Raw genomic sequence first — 14,512 nt, 5'->3', positions numbered from 1 at the left:
TGGCCCAGGAGGTAGGGCAGGTCGTTTCCTAACCGGAGGATTAGCGGTTCAATTCCCGGCTTGTCCAGTCAACATGTCGAGGTGTCCTTGAGCAAGACACTGAACCCCCAGTTGCTCCCGGTGATGTCACTGGTGTGTGAATGTGTGAGTGCTAATGGGTGAATGGCTGAATAATGTGAAAGCACTTTGAGTGTGCTGTAAAAAGCATAGAATGGCGCTATACAAGTATAAGACCATTTACCAAATGAGTTATATCTATGTTTAGGTCTACGGTTGAGTAATAGTTATATGCTTTTTCCCATGTTTAGAACTCTGTTTAGTTTTAGGGTCAAACTAATGCTGCAGTCCAAGTCACTCCACTGGCACAGTTACTTTCAAGGACCCTTTTGTTTTCATTCCTTTAAGGGTCATTGTAACTGATAATAGCATATACCATCATGCTGTGAAATTGTGATGTTTTCTGAGATGGTTGTCATACTGTGAAATTCTCCTACAGTTGCAACCCTAGTGCAGCCACATTGCCCTGTGTGGTATAATGTTTGTTTACACTTTGTGTATTGCTGCTTGATATCTATCAATGTCATCTACTCTGTGGAGATACTGCAATATGGTAATATCACTAATTGTATATTTTTATAGAACTGAATATGCTATAAAAACACCCACACAAAAAAAGTAAAATTGCTAGTGTCAGATTTGGTTTCAGTGGAGATTTTCAGTTCTGTGGTCTAACTTGTGTTTCAGGTACTTAATAAAAGGTATCAAAAAAACAAGAGTCCAATGCACAGCAGGGATGTCCAGATGGAATCTTCTTTCCTTAATCTGCACACACAGCTATGAATTTACATTCATCCTTAATGTTTCTTCTGGGCTGTATTGAGGTCCATAAGAAGCAACATTTCGTTTCCCTGTACATGTGACATCTGTGGAAAGGAAAGTCAACCACAACCTGTCTCTGTTGCTATTTATGTCCTGTTAGTTAACTGTAAATTCAGTTTTGTTTTGGTTTTTTTTAAATTGTTTTATTCCTTCTGAGCCACACAAATTAGCTGCTTTAGAAATAGTCATTAGAAATGTCCTTCAAAGGTTTTGGAGAGTAAAAGAATGTAGACTGGAAACACATCATTAAATTCTAAGCTCCAAAAGGCTTCGGGCCTTATCTGTTTGCTGGCTGATTGTCAGTCCTTTCTTGAGACAGTTTATTTCATCAGAGGCTTTTGTCTGCTGACATTGGTGAGCTTCTCCTGTGTTCTGTGTTAAAACTGCTGTTATCAGAGCTTTCCCCTTTATTTTAATTTTTATAATGAGATAGTTTGTGTTATAATTTAACCTTTCAAAATAATAAGAGAAAGCTGAGAAATATAAAAACATACATATTTAGGGGGCCTTGAACTGTTCATATGTGCTCACAGAAAAGGTTTTCTAAAAACAGAGTGTGCTTCGGGGACTTTTCCTGGCCGGGGTTTTGCTGTTCTGGCTCTGCCCTGACCCTCTGATTGGTGGTGCTGGCTGGACCGGTCTACAGTCTGACAGGCAGCCACGCAAACAAAATGCAGGGCTAGAATATAAGGTCTTTGATACCAAGCTGGCAAAATTCTTCATTTATAGGCCCACCTTTGTGTGTAGGGGAATCATGCTGAAACACTAACCAACACTGCTGTCTAAAATAAAAGACCAGAATGACACTGAAACATGTGGGGGCAGGTGGCTTTATACTTTTGAACATATGGTGTAAATCATGTATCACTGCCAGGTGCTATAGGAATAATAATTTTTAGTAGGGTTAAGTGAACTAACCTGCTTCTTTACTTAGTAATGGTGAATGAAAAAGCATTGAAATAGCTAAGTGAGCTTGTTGCACAGCAGCACCAGGGGGCACTGTTTAATAACATGTTACATTTCTGTTAGGTCTAGTTTGGCTCATTGAGTTGATTTCATGAATCTCTCTCTTTTTCACAGGCGATTACACTGACTTCTACTCGTCCAGAGATCACGCCACCAATGTTGGCATCATGTTCCGTGGGAAGGAGAATGCCCTGATGCCAAACTGGTATGCTCTCAGTCCAACCAGCAACAGACACTAAGAGCTATGGATAGAATACACAAAAGCTTGCCGAGGGGCCTTGATACATCAGAAGACATCAAGAGACAACCTGAAGCAAACAGTCATTTGTGGGGGGATGCTGCAAGATTGCTCTAATTGATTTGAGCCTCAGAGCATCAGCGTGCATTTAAACACTGCAGCAGGGCTCTGGAAGAATCCCCAGAGTATGCATCAGTCACATAGTACAGACAGTCTTCATTCACTGTAGGACCCGTGTGGGAGGAATGCTAAGGTGGATGGGGCATCTGACTCTGACACTCAGCACTGTGGTTAAGCAGCTGATTGACAGGCTGTTCTTCCTGGCTGTTAGAGCCATGTCAGGTTTCAGACTTCAGCATGGACCACATCTTGTGCATTAGAGGCAGGGAAATGACTACTGTATATAGAGGTTTCCCAACAAAACATAAATAAGTGTTTGTTTGTTTGTTTTGATGCAAAAGACAAAGACTTTTAAACTGTGGACATTTTGGAAATATTAAGAAGAAACAGATGTTTTGTTGTTTACACATTAAATGAGCTATAACCACTACATTTTTAATAGCAACGTATCAAATGACCTTGCCTCGATCTTAAAGAGATTGCTCATAGTAATGAGCCTTCAGAGAGTTATCACCCAGGTCTGTAAATCCTCTCGGCTTTACAGAACTTTATAATGAGTTTCACAGCAGGTACCTGCTTTCATTAAAAAAGGTCTTAAAAACTCACTGCACATCACCAAACAGCAGAAAGATGCAGTTACCATTGCAGCTATAGGACCAGATATTTTCTTCAGGAGTTGGTAGAAATCAAAAGCACAGTTCGTTTACATTCAACAGGTGGTTAGAAACACCATTCCAAGTGAATGGCACTTTGTATTTTACTTCCCAGAGATCACTAGGCACATCTTGCATGTGGTCTGTTTTGCTTGTGCTCATCATTATTACACGGTAACTGAACAGAATGACACCAATCTAGGCATAGCAACCCATGAACAAACTGAACTTTACCTTCCCACTGTGCACTAACTAAGGTATTATGTTATGCAGGTTGAGGCTTCCAGTAGGATACCATGGCAGAGCGTCATCAGTTGTTGTTTCTGGGACCCCTGTCCGCCGCCCCTCGGGCCAGATGAGACCTGACCAAAGTGAGATCCTTATGTTCACAAGTGTTCAGCTTTATTGTTCATATAATTTATCTCTCACCACTCATGAAAATGTTCCTCATCAGACAGGAGTAAAAGTTTGTAGCAAACACATCTTCAAGACTGGTTCACCCTTACATCCTTCCAACTGAGTCTAAGTATTCTGCCATTTTGCATCCTATAAGACTGGTAGACTCACAAAGGGCAGTTTAAAAAAGGGTCTAAATCAGGGGTGCCCAATACGTCGATCTCAAAGGTAGTGTTGGTAGATCGCATGCCATTCAAAAATAAATTAGATGTATCCGGCCTAAAGCACGTGCCAAATGTTAACATGCAAATGGTCAGTGTGACGATTCGCTGTGGCGATCCCTAACAGGAAAAGCAGAAAGTGACAATCATTCATATATAGCCTATCATCCATCCTCCCTATGGCATTTGCTACTTGATTGACATGCAGGCAGCCAGTCTGAGATCTCGTCTTTTCTGACACGAGTCACCAAGCATGCACAGTCAACCCCACAAGCTACTGCAAAACTCCAGTGAGCAAACTACCTTGTCAGCCTTTTAATTATTTTCTACTAAAGGGTATAAAATGAGTGGGGGGGGCCGAATCAAGTAAGAAACCGAAAATGTACCAAAAACATTCCATGCCGGATGGGAGGAGGACTATTATATACGTTATATTTGAAATGTGTTTGCTTGATCTACCAATCGCCCCATTACTATATCGAAGAAGGGAAATGTGGAGCGGCACTTTCAGACTGTTCATAAAAACTACGACACTCATTCATACATATATTTTGTGTGTGTGTGTGTGTGTGTGTGTGTGTGTGTGCGTGTGTGCGTGTGCATGCGCGTGTAGGTCAATCATTTTGACTTGGTCGTTTGAAAAGTAGCTCACAAGGCGAAAAAGTGTGGGCACCCCTGGTCTAAATCAATGCAGCAGAGCCAGAGATGTTTCCTTTTTTAGTCCACATATTCTGGTACCTTGCCAAAATCTGGCATCTATACACTACTATTAGCATTATGGATGCTGAGACAAGTGACATCACTTTATCAGAGAGAGGCAATTTCACCCAGCTTCCTCTGGAATCCCGAAACATTTCATACAGCTGTTTCAGATGTAAACAAACTCGAAATCACTGGCACTCCCATAAAGAAATTAGGAATATGTTCTTTACTTTATTAAGAAAATCAAAAACTCCTTAATCAGAGCTGTACCTGTCAGTGTTGGGCACATTAGCATCAAAGTAGAAGGAATATTACATGGTGCCTTTATACATTTAAATAGAGGCAAATTGCAGGAAAGGTGTGTAGTCAACAATTGAAGCAGGAAAATTTTAAAAGTCAAATATTCAAAAAGTTGTCAGGTGATATTCAACTGTCCAGATAAAGTTTTCAGATTTAGTGTGATGAATTGACGACAATTTCCACTCTGCTGGGCTTCTAAATCCTTTTCACTGGAAAGATGACATCACTGACCATATTTAAATATGGACATCACATTGCCACTTCCTTCCATGATGCAAAAGTGAAGCCAAAATATCATGAATATGGCAACTGTCATCTTGGCATTTTGCAACCAGATTCTACGCAGTAGTTACCGAGTAGTTGAGTGATGTGAGTAATTGCTGATCAAAGTTCTCAAAGCATCCAAAATATACCCCTTTTATATCATAAAATAATGTATTAAAAACAACCTTACCAGGAAAAAAATGACCACTTGTGATCAGTGTGATAATATATACCAATGACCACAGAAGTCACCTCTGGGGAAAAAAACTGATCTGATTTGTACTTTGAATTTTTAGTTCAGCTTATGACCCACCCGCTATCGTGGGGGGCAGGATTTATGACCTATACTGTATTCAGTGGTGTCTCATTGACTGCATAAATGTGGAGGCCATGATGGCGGCCAGAAGTGAGGCCACCATGACCGTGACATGTGATTCTAACTTGAAGCAGATTAAGTGTAAGATATTTTACTCTTGGTGGAGTTAGTGGAGACCAGAACTCAAAGGAGAGGGATTATTGGATTTATATTAACCAGATGGACACAATCACAACTCCAAATTAATGATAATAATACTATTGCTCTGTCTGTTCTGGATGTGTGTTTGTCAACATGTCTATCATAAAAACCCTGTCTTGGAAGGGTTCCCTATGTCTAAATCTAGTTCCACCACTTTTAATTATTTTGTCTGTGAGCATAGTGTGCATATTCTTTCAGTCATTTTTGTTTGCTCATTTTACCACAAATTAAACCTGGAGCCAGTAACAGCCCAGCAGGGCCCTCAGGCAGGTTTTTCTAGTCATGTTTCTACTAATATCACTGTTGTGTCCACTGCTTGGGCCGTTGCCCTTCAGTGGCCGAACATCTAGCCAATTAGCCTCAGCAGCTACTTTAACACTTACCTTGTATGAACCAGCTTTTTGTTCTGAAATGCAAAGTGAAATCCCAGGGTCTAACTATTAGAACAGGTTTTGATCCACACTGTGGGTGCTATAAGTACACAGAGCTAATGACTAACAGTAATCATTTTTACTTTTCCCTTTTTTCTTAGCAAAACCTCCAGTATTTGGCCCATCTAAGCAGTTGGACATTGAGCTGGAAATGGTGATAGCAATGTTTATTTATCTAATTAGTTGTATGATTGTAATGTTTGAATAGATTTTGAAATAATTTCATTTCAATATCTGTGTTGCCTGAGTGACCCATCTCAGCTGTCTTTTGTCAGTCTGTGTGATACTGCACAAAAATATACATCATTGCTGTTATGTTTGAAACAGCTTCTCTTCCCTGATCAGGCCTTCTTTGTTGGGGGAGGGAATCAGCTTGGAGAGCCCATTCCCATTAGGAAAGCCCATGAACACATCTTTGGCATGGTACTCATGAATGACTGGAGCGGTGAGAGTCTCTGCACAACACCTCATGCCAACAGCATCCATGTTGTATGTGCTTGTAGATAGCTTAGAGATTCCCTCACATTCTGGCAGCCCTGGGATTTTGTAATATGCATAATGTCCTCAAAATCAGGTGTTTCTGTGCAACTAAAATACATATTATTGTATGAACCGCCGTGGGCTGCCAAATGAATAGTTTGATGCTGATTTGAAAGGATATGTTGATCTAGAGGAGCTTTTGGCCATGACAATTTTTTTTTTTTAAACAAGCTCAATGGGAAGTAAATGTGTTAAATTGTGGAGCTGAATGACTTTATACTAAAGTAAATGTGTATTTCAGGGCTGATGTTTATAGAACAGTTAGTGTGACTTTGAATGTGAGCTGTTTCTGTGAAGCCAATGACATGATGCCAATTTAACAGCACTAATTAGCAGTAATGTCTCAGTTACAAGCATACTTGTTCCTACATGTTGATGCAGTCACTTCAGATTTGCTTATATGGAAATGGTTTTAGATTAAAACATGAGCGTTTTATTGGTTCAGCTGGAAATCTCTGGAAAGAATATGCATGGTGCTATTGCTCCATGCCTGTCATTCTCCTTACTCCAGACTCAGTGGTACAGTACTGTATGTAAGTCTGCCAAACAGTTTGCCAGCATAAGTAAATAAAAACCAACATTACAGCAACATAGCAATAGTTATCAAACAAATCTCAAATCATGGTATGTCTTCTTAGGGTGACCCTGTCCTCCTAAAGTTGCACTTTAGTGACACATAACTAAGCCCTTCCTCTGGTACCTGTACTGGCATTGGCAGTTTACTGTATACAAAACATGTGCAGTGTCTGCTGCTTTAGTATAGCAATGATAGACAATGGTCAATACAGTACGTGCAGTAAAATGCATCCTATCCACTTTTAATAGTTGCATCGATCCCTCCACTGATGGACCAACTGTTTACATTTACAGATTAGAACAAGGAAAACCAAATCCATAGACCTAAGCAGATGCATCCCTATGAATGACAAATGAAAAACAGCATAAAATGTACTGTACATTTGGTTTGAGTTTCTACAGCAAGGCAAGAGTCCTGGGAAGATTAAACACATTAGTCTGCTGACATAACAAAATGTGGCCATTGCATTTCATGTCATTTGGAAGCATGTGTAATGTCATCCTCTTACAGATATAGACAGCAAAAGCCTTGACTTTGTCAACCATTATTCATCAAATCTCTTGGGCTGCTCCATCCTCATTACCACTGGCCACAGTCTATAAGTTGAAGTGCTTGTTCCTAAGCCTAACCCTCACAGACCCACAGCACAGGATATATTTAGAACTGTCAGAATTGTATGGTGGGAGGCATGTCATCACAACGGTCATCCTTAAACCTTCTCCAATTGGGCAATTAGAGATCAGTGGAAAATTCATTTTGCCTCTGGTCCTCCCAGAAAGCCCCACTCTGGCTGTACCTGTATAATTCATTAGCCATCTGTGAATAACAGGGATGTGTGGAGTCGGATGTGGACTGATTTGACACTAGAGCTGTCTTGATGTACTGAGAGCGGCCATAAGAGCTCATGAGAGGACAACAAATCTGAAACACCTAGAGGACTACTATGCAGAGCTCCTGCTGGTATTGAATAAAAAAAATTGAATAAACAATAGCCTTTAAAACCAGTATTACATGAGTACCAAAAAGACCAAGAACCCAGGGTCCATATTTATCAAATTGCTAAAAGTCACATTTTGAAGTGAAGTGAAAGATAAATGTAAAAAAAAACTTCAGTTTTACTCCTAATTACAATCTCTAAAATTAAATAGTATTTATTGAATTTCTTTTAACTTTGATGTGTCGACATGTGCGAGAGCTTCAGAGACCTCCCAAACTGGCTCTGAGTAGATGTTAGCTGTAGGGAATAGGAGAACACCCGTCGTTTGAGGCTCATCTTTACAACCAGTGTCCAATATATCAGTCTTCAGTAACTCTTAAGCAATATGAATAATTCAGAATATAAAAATGTATTTGTTCATTCCCATTTACTGTGAAGAGTATACCAAACAAATGTCATTCATTTACTTCCACCCTCCCTGTCGTCACTGTTACCTGTGAGCTTAGCCTTTCTGTTACTCGGCTCGACACAGGAGCACACTGTCCTACAGTGCCTGAATCCTTTGTGAGCCAATACAACCTGACTGCCTGTGCTTTGGAAGGTCATTTACAGTAGAGTGTGTGGCATTTCAACACAACTGGGTTTTATTTCTTCTATTAGTCCTTTGGCAGAGGCCATATTAGCCCTGTGTGCAGAAAGCACAGCAGAAGCTATTACTGCTTTATGGCCTGTGACAGAGTGAAGTGCAAGAATGACTGCAGCAATGGAAATTTCATTACAGTGTCTCCACACTTTCAGCTCCACTGACCTGCATGGTACAGCCACTACTGGTTGGCTACAGCAAGTCCATTCACATATAATTTACTGTTTTCTGTTTATGAAGGCTGGGTATATTTGGAAATGTCAAATCACGTTGCTGTTTTGAATCACAGAATTTGGTTTGCATCATCATTCATGCAGCTACGTTCAGTCTGTTGCTAGTCAGAGCTGATATGTTCAGTACAAACTAGTCTGTATGAGCCCTGCGCTAAGGTTAATAGATTAGCAGCCTGTTATCTAAGACAGCAGAATGACATTACAGTTGTTTCTGTGATGTTTCTCAGTTTCTGTGCTTTCATATCTTTAAATATCCATTTTAACAAGAAAAATTACATGCTCCAGTGCAATGATAGCCAGATAGAGATTAGTTTGTGCATGTACTAAAGATCTGAGGTGGTTGTGGGGCACTTTTAAAATGTTATCAAATCTAATGGATTAAATTCAAAGATTTTTCACCAAATGGTGTTTGTGATGCTCAGAAAAGGTTTTTATGGATGTGGATGGGAACAGGTCTTTCTGGGACAGTGTCAGCCATGTGCTCAGCATTTCCAGCATCAAGATGGTCTCACAGCCCATCTCTGTTCTCAGCTCCTCTCGGCCATCTGGGGTGCCCTGTAATACAGTAAACTGACCCCCAAAGTAGACAGTAATTTAGAAGTTAGTGCATTGCCCATGAAATGTAGCACATTGTCCAGACTGTCTTTCAAGGACAGTGCATCATCCTGGAGCAAATTGCACCGGTGCATCTCTCTACAGTAGGCCCCAGTTTCTGTTGTTGTTTTCTCACCACAGAAATGTTTCAGCCTGTGACATTTCTGCTGAATATGCAGCTTGAGAGTGTGCTGATGTTGCTTTCATTTCCTTTTTGACTGCTGAAACCCTCAGGGGGTCAGAATGGGAGCTCCCCAAAGGATCTCCATGAATATTTGCCACACTACATTTCTACCATGCAACTGTAAACTAAATGGCCCTCTTTCCTCCTCCCCCTGCACAGTGGTTTAACTGAAAAGCCATTTGTTAAAGGCTCACAGTGGACGAGGGCAGGGCCACTGATCCAGACAGAGGAAGATACTGACAACAGGCTGGCTGTAAATCCGGAACTGAAGGATTATCTTGCTCTTGCTTCATTATCTTCACAGTGGAGGTGACCTGCTGTATGGGAACACAGGAGGGTAGGGCAATACTGGCAACAAATATTTTATTTAACTATAGAGCTAAGAAACCCAAAAGTGGTGGAATGTAACAGAGTACTTTTACTCAATTACTGTACTTAAGTACAGTTTTGACCAACCTGTACTTGGCTTTTATTAGGGTTATTTCAACAATAGACAAAGCAGATCGAGGCCACTTATGTGAATAATATAAGGGTTTAATTATTCTTGCAGCAAGGGAGCATTCAATACACACAATATGGTTGCATGAAGAAAATGTTCAGAGAGGGCAGTCCCCCTGAGAGACATTTATACAGTCAGACTTAACAGTCGTGCATCATCACTGGCTCCTGGAACAGATATGGCTGCATCTCTGCAGCCTGACTGCTTATGAGAAGTGTGTTGGTGAAAGCACACAATCAGCAAAATCGGGTTTTCCCGTTTAGGGGTCATCACTTATCTAAGTACATATCTATTATAGGTATCAACTGCTTACTCTTTGCAAGTACAGAATGTATAATAATTGTACTGGGGGTCACCTGATGTTACAGTCCTTTTTCCAACAGCTTTCATTTTGTATTTTCATTTTCTGCTGCTTCATATTTTTATTCTCTTATATTTGAGGGAAATAACGTACTTTTTACACAACTACACAGTTTATTAAAACTTGTAACTCGCTCTTTCACAATTAGATACTTGTGCAAAACTAATGATGATCTTTTAAATTTAGGTGCATAATCACTCTATTATTGAGTTGTTTCAATTTTTGGTAACATGTGAACAAATCTGCCAGCATTTTCAGTGTGGAAAGAAAAAAGCAACAGGACACAGGAGAGGAGGGGAGGAGAGGAGAGGTGAGGGGATCTGAGGAAAGGGGAGGAGAGGAGGGGAGGAGAGAGGAGACACAAAGTTAGTGATGGGTAGTGGTGGGATATAGATAGATGGAGAGAGAGGAGAAGAGAAAAGAGGAGGGGGAGGGGAGGATAGGAGATAAGAGAGGAGGGGAGGAGAAGAGAGGAGAGGAGGAGAGGGGAGGGGAGGAGAGGAGAGAAGAAAAGAGGAGAGGAGGGGAGGAGAGAGGAGAGGTGAGGAGATTGGAGGAAAAAAGAGGAGAGAGGAGAGGAGGGGAGGAGAGAGGAGACACAAAGTTAGTGATAGGTAGTGGTGGAATATAGATGGATGGAGAGAGAGGAGAAGAGAAAAGAGGAGGGGGAGGGGAGGATAGGAGATAAGAGAGGAGGGGAGGAGAGAGGAGAGGATGGGGAGGGGGAGAGGAGGAGAGGAGAGGAGAGAGGAGAGGATGGGGAGGGGGAGAGGAGGAGAGGAGAGGAGAGAGGAGAGGGGAGGGGAGGGGAGGAGGGGATCGGAGGAGATGGGAAGAGAGGAGCGGGAGGGGAGGGGAAAGGAGAAAGAGGAGAGAGAAGGGGGGGAGGAGAGGAGAGGAGAGGATATCCAATCCCCTCTTTTCCTAATGCACTAAAGTACACTTTAGCATCAAATGTTGTGAAAGAAACCATTTCAGATTTTGTGTTGTTTCCTTTTGAGCCTGGGTTTGTCACATGCTTTGTACCTGCAAGGTGATGGGAAGCTTGTGTCTAAACGTTTACGCGAGAACGTTTTTACCTGTATTCTTTGTTTAGTAGGAGGATCCAGGTCACCACAATTCCAGATGTTCTGCTGGTTTAGAGTTTGTTGGTTTTTTTTGTTTTTTTTTATATCTGTGATACCAAATTTTTCAAACTTCCTGCTACAGACAATAGTCTGACACAGCAAATTTCCACTACAGGACTATAACCTAGCTACTCCTGTTGTGTATGCAATATCTGTTAACTCTCAGCTAGGGACATCCAGGCATGGGAGTATGTTCCTCTGGGTCCTTTCTTAGGGAAGAACTTTGGGACAACAATCTCACCCTGGGTCGTCCCCATGGAGGCGCTGTTACCGTTTGTAGAGCCCAACCCCATCCAGGTGAGTATAAGGGTCCCTAACTAACACTTTTATAGAGATGTGCCTAATAGTGAACAAAAGGTTTAAGTCACCAAATCAAGTTCTGTATGTGATACAGAACCACTTAAAGTAACTCCCCCACACAAACTGCTCAAATCCTCATCTTAGTGGTCTTATCTCTTTATTAGATAGGATGTTTCTCTATATTCTTACTGTATTTATTCTACATATTGTTGCATTTTTGTTTTTGTTGTGAAGCACTTTGTGACATCTGTTCTAGAAAGGTACTAAAATTTACTTTCTACATACATGTCAGCATGTTTTGGTCAAGGTCAGTGGTGCTTAGATTTTGTTTGGTCCAAAAGTTGAAATGAGACTCAGATAAAAATAGTTTTGTGCTGACAGGACAGCAGAGCCATTGGTGATTATGGACATGTCTTCTATGGAGCCAGATCGATGACTTTGGTCTTTGGTCTGAAAAAGCAAAACCGTAGCTGAAAAAGCAAACACTGGCTCTAAAGCATTTGTACTGAAATAAAAAACAAAAAACATTGGCATTAAAAAAATATTTCTGATTTGTGTTAACGTAAGTCTTTTTCAAGAACACTCAAAGGCAAGTGTAAACCTTTGGCTCTTGAGCTGCTTTTTAAAAGCGTCTAGTGTCCTCACATGTTACGTCCAGTGGGAGAGAGCTCCAGAGTTGAGGAGCCATAACGTCAAAGGCACAGTCTCCTTTAGTTTTGAGTCTGGAGCGAGGAACAACCAACCCTGACTAGAGGAGCTTAGCTACAGGAGACTGCAGTACTGTACATCTCTAATGTAATCAGGTGCCAGACTATGCAGGGCTCTAAGTGCAATCACAGGAATCTTAAAAGAAACTGAATTTCATAGGAAGCCAGTGTAAAGAGACTAGGTCAAAGCATAACAGCAGCATTCTGGACCTCTTGTTAATGATCCAGGTGAAAAGGGAATTACAATAGTCTAACCGGGATGAAATAAAAGCATGAATATTAATCTCCATGTATGAAAATGCATGCACTATTTGTGCATGCAATTAGAAGCACCCAGTGACCTTGCTTTGTATAGTGTTTCTGGCATCCTCAGTCTGGTGTACTGCAGCAGCAGCTGATGGATGTGGAACTGAACATAACAAAGCACAGCTCAGGCCGAGGGAAGTCTGTCAGTGTAGGGCCGAGCCTCTAACCATTTGTACATCTGTATTTAACCTCTTTGTAATTTAGAGGACAACAGCTTCTCTGGCTCCACCTTTAAGACAACCATATTGTTTGTGTCACTAATTGTTGAGAATAGAAAAGCTCTTTGGTATATGCAGTGGACATTTAACCCTTCTGTGGCTCCACTTTTTTACTTCTTCATTTTGTTTCTGTTCCTCTTCCTGCAGGATCCAGAGCCCCTCCCCTACCTGCAACACCATGATGCTTACACTTTCAATATTAACCTGTTTGTGTCACTAAAAGGTACAGTACACTATGTGAATATCATCAGATTGACTGTCATGGTTTCTCTCTGTGGTTATGTAGTTTACTGCTGCAGTGTGTGTGTCTGTGCTTGGTGCAGTGCGTGTTTAACACCTGAGATGATCCATGGTAATCATTATAGTTGTGTGCTTTTATTGCTCTTGTTCAGCCATCTTTAAAAACAATGAATTGTCAAACCAAACGTTGTTTCTTAGCTTGTCCTTCGCAGTTGGCACTATCCACACCCAAATATCAAATTGTGAGGCTCACTGAGGTGATCTCCACTAATATAAACACATACAGTTTAGCATAACACCAAGCCTCCTCTTTTTCAGAATGTAAGAATACAGGACACCCTACGTGAGACATACTGTACGTCTTGAGATCTGATGCTTAAATGCTAGAGCACTGTCAATCTGGCCGCTTCCTCATCCTCACCTTCAGATTTCTTCTGTATTGTGTAAGCATGCACTATATTCTTATGCTGTGCTATGCTTGGTGCAACTAATAATGTAAAAAGAAAGAAAGTCACTTTCAACTTTTCCCATTTAGGGGTCGCCACAGCCAATCATCACACTGACAACTCACATGTTGACATTTGGCACGTTTTATGCCAGATGCAATCCTGATTTGAAACCGGGGCGCCGCGGCGAAAGTGCTGCGCCTTAACCACTAGTCTACCAGGGACGGCACTACAACTAATAATGTAAAACATTTAGCTAAAAGTTTTACTTTTGGCCCAACAGTGTTCTCCAGTTCTTCAAACTGTGCCGACAGTCGGTGCGGCTCTGTGTTGGGCTGAAAGCACCTGCTGTTTGAACCTAGTGCTTGCATGAACAGTTGAATCAAAAGCTTCAGTCTGTGCTGGGAGCAGATTTGTTGTCAGTACTGTTATGTTAAGTTGTCCAGCTCACACAGCTGTTGGGGTGTTTGACCTTAAAATGGTTGACTTTCCATATGTCCCAGCACTCACTGTTCCTGTACTCAGCTGTTAGATAACGGTAGTGGAATAAAGAAAACAATGTAATGTGTTGAATTAGAGGTAGCAGAAAATGAAAATACGCAAGTACCTCAAGTTTGAAAATAAATTACACTAGTTGAGTACCTATACCTAATTACTTTACAGCCGAGCTGAATGATACTGTACAAAGATCAATGATGATAGTGTACAAAGCCTTGGTCCAGCTGTAATATGTAATACTTAACTACAAGCAACTTTTGCCATTGGCTCTTCCAGGACAGGGCATGGCAGAGGCTGCAACCATCTGCAAGTCAAACTTTAAGGTAAGGATCTTGTGAGCTGAGCCAGAGCCACTATAGTACGCTGCACTACATTATGAATATAGTACATAATACTGAATTATACTGTTTTTTTT

General features: G+C 41.1%; 1 protein-coding gene across 1 annotated transcript in view; it reads left to right on the top strand.

Annotated features, from left to right (window-relative positions):
* The window catches only part of fah (fumarylacetoacetate hydrolase (fumarylacetoacetase)), a 39,921-nt gene that overhangs the window by 13,682 nt on the left and 11,727 nt on the right, over positions 1-14,512 (top strand). Inside the window, exons 5-12 of the mRNA XM_020588498.1 lie at positions 233-251; positions 1,958-2,050; positions 3,130-3,227; positions 5,789-5,841; positions 6,033-6,132; positions 11,549-11,679; positions 13,061-13,136; positions 14,374-14,420. Coding sequence (XP_020444154.1) covers positions 233-251; positions 1,958-2,050; positions 3,130-3,227; positions 5,789-5,841; positions 6,033-6,132; positions 11,549-11,679; positions 13,061-13,136; positions 14,374-14,420 — 617 coding nt within the window. The remainder of the gene's footprint in view (positions 1-232; positions 252-1,957; positions 2,051-3,129; positions 3,228-5,788; positions 5,842-6,032; positions 6,133-11,548; positions 11,680-13,060; positions 13,137-14,373; positions 14,421-14,512) is intronic.

The sequence above is a fragment of the Monopterus albus genome, unplaced genomic scaffold (genome assembly GCF_001952655.1).
Source record: "Monopterus albus unplaced genomic scaffold, M_albus_1.0 scaffold545.1, whole genome shotgun sequence".
Lineage (NCBI taxonomy): Eukaryota > Metazoa > Chordata > Actinopteri > Synbranchiformes > Synbranchidae > Monopterus > Monopterus albus.
Note: the sequence above shows the minus strand (reverse complement) of the source record. Positions and strands in the feature narration are given on the sequence as shown.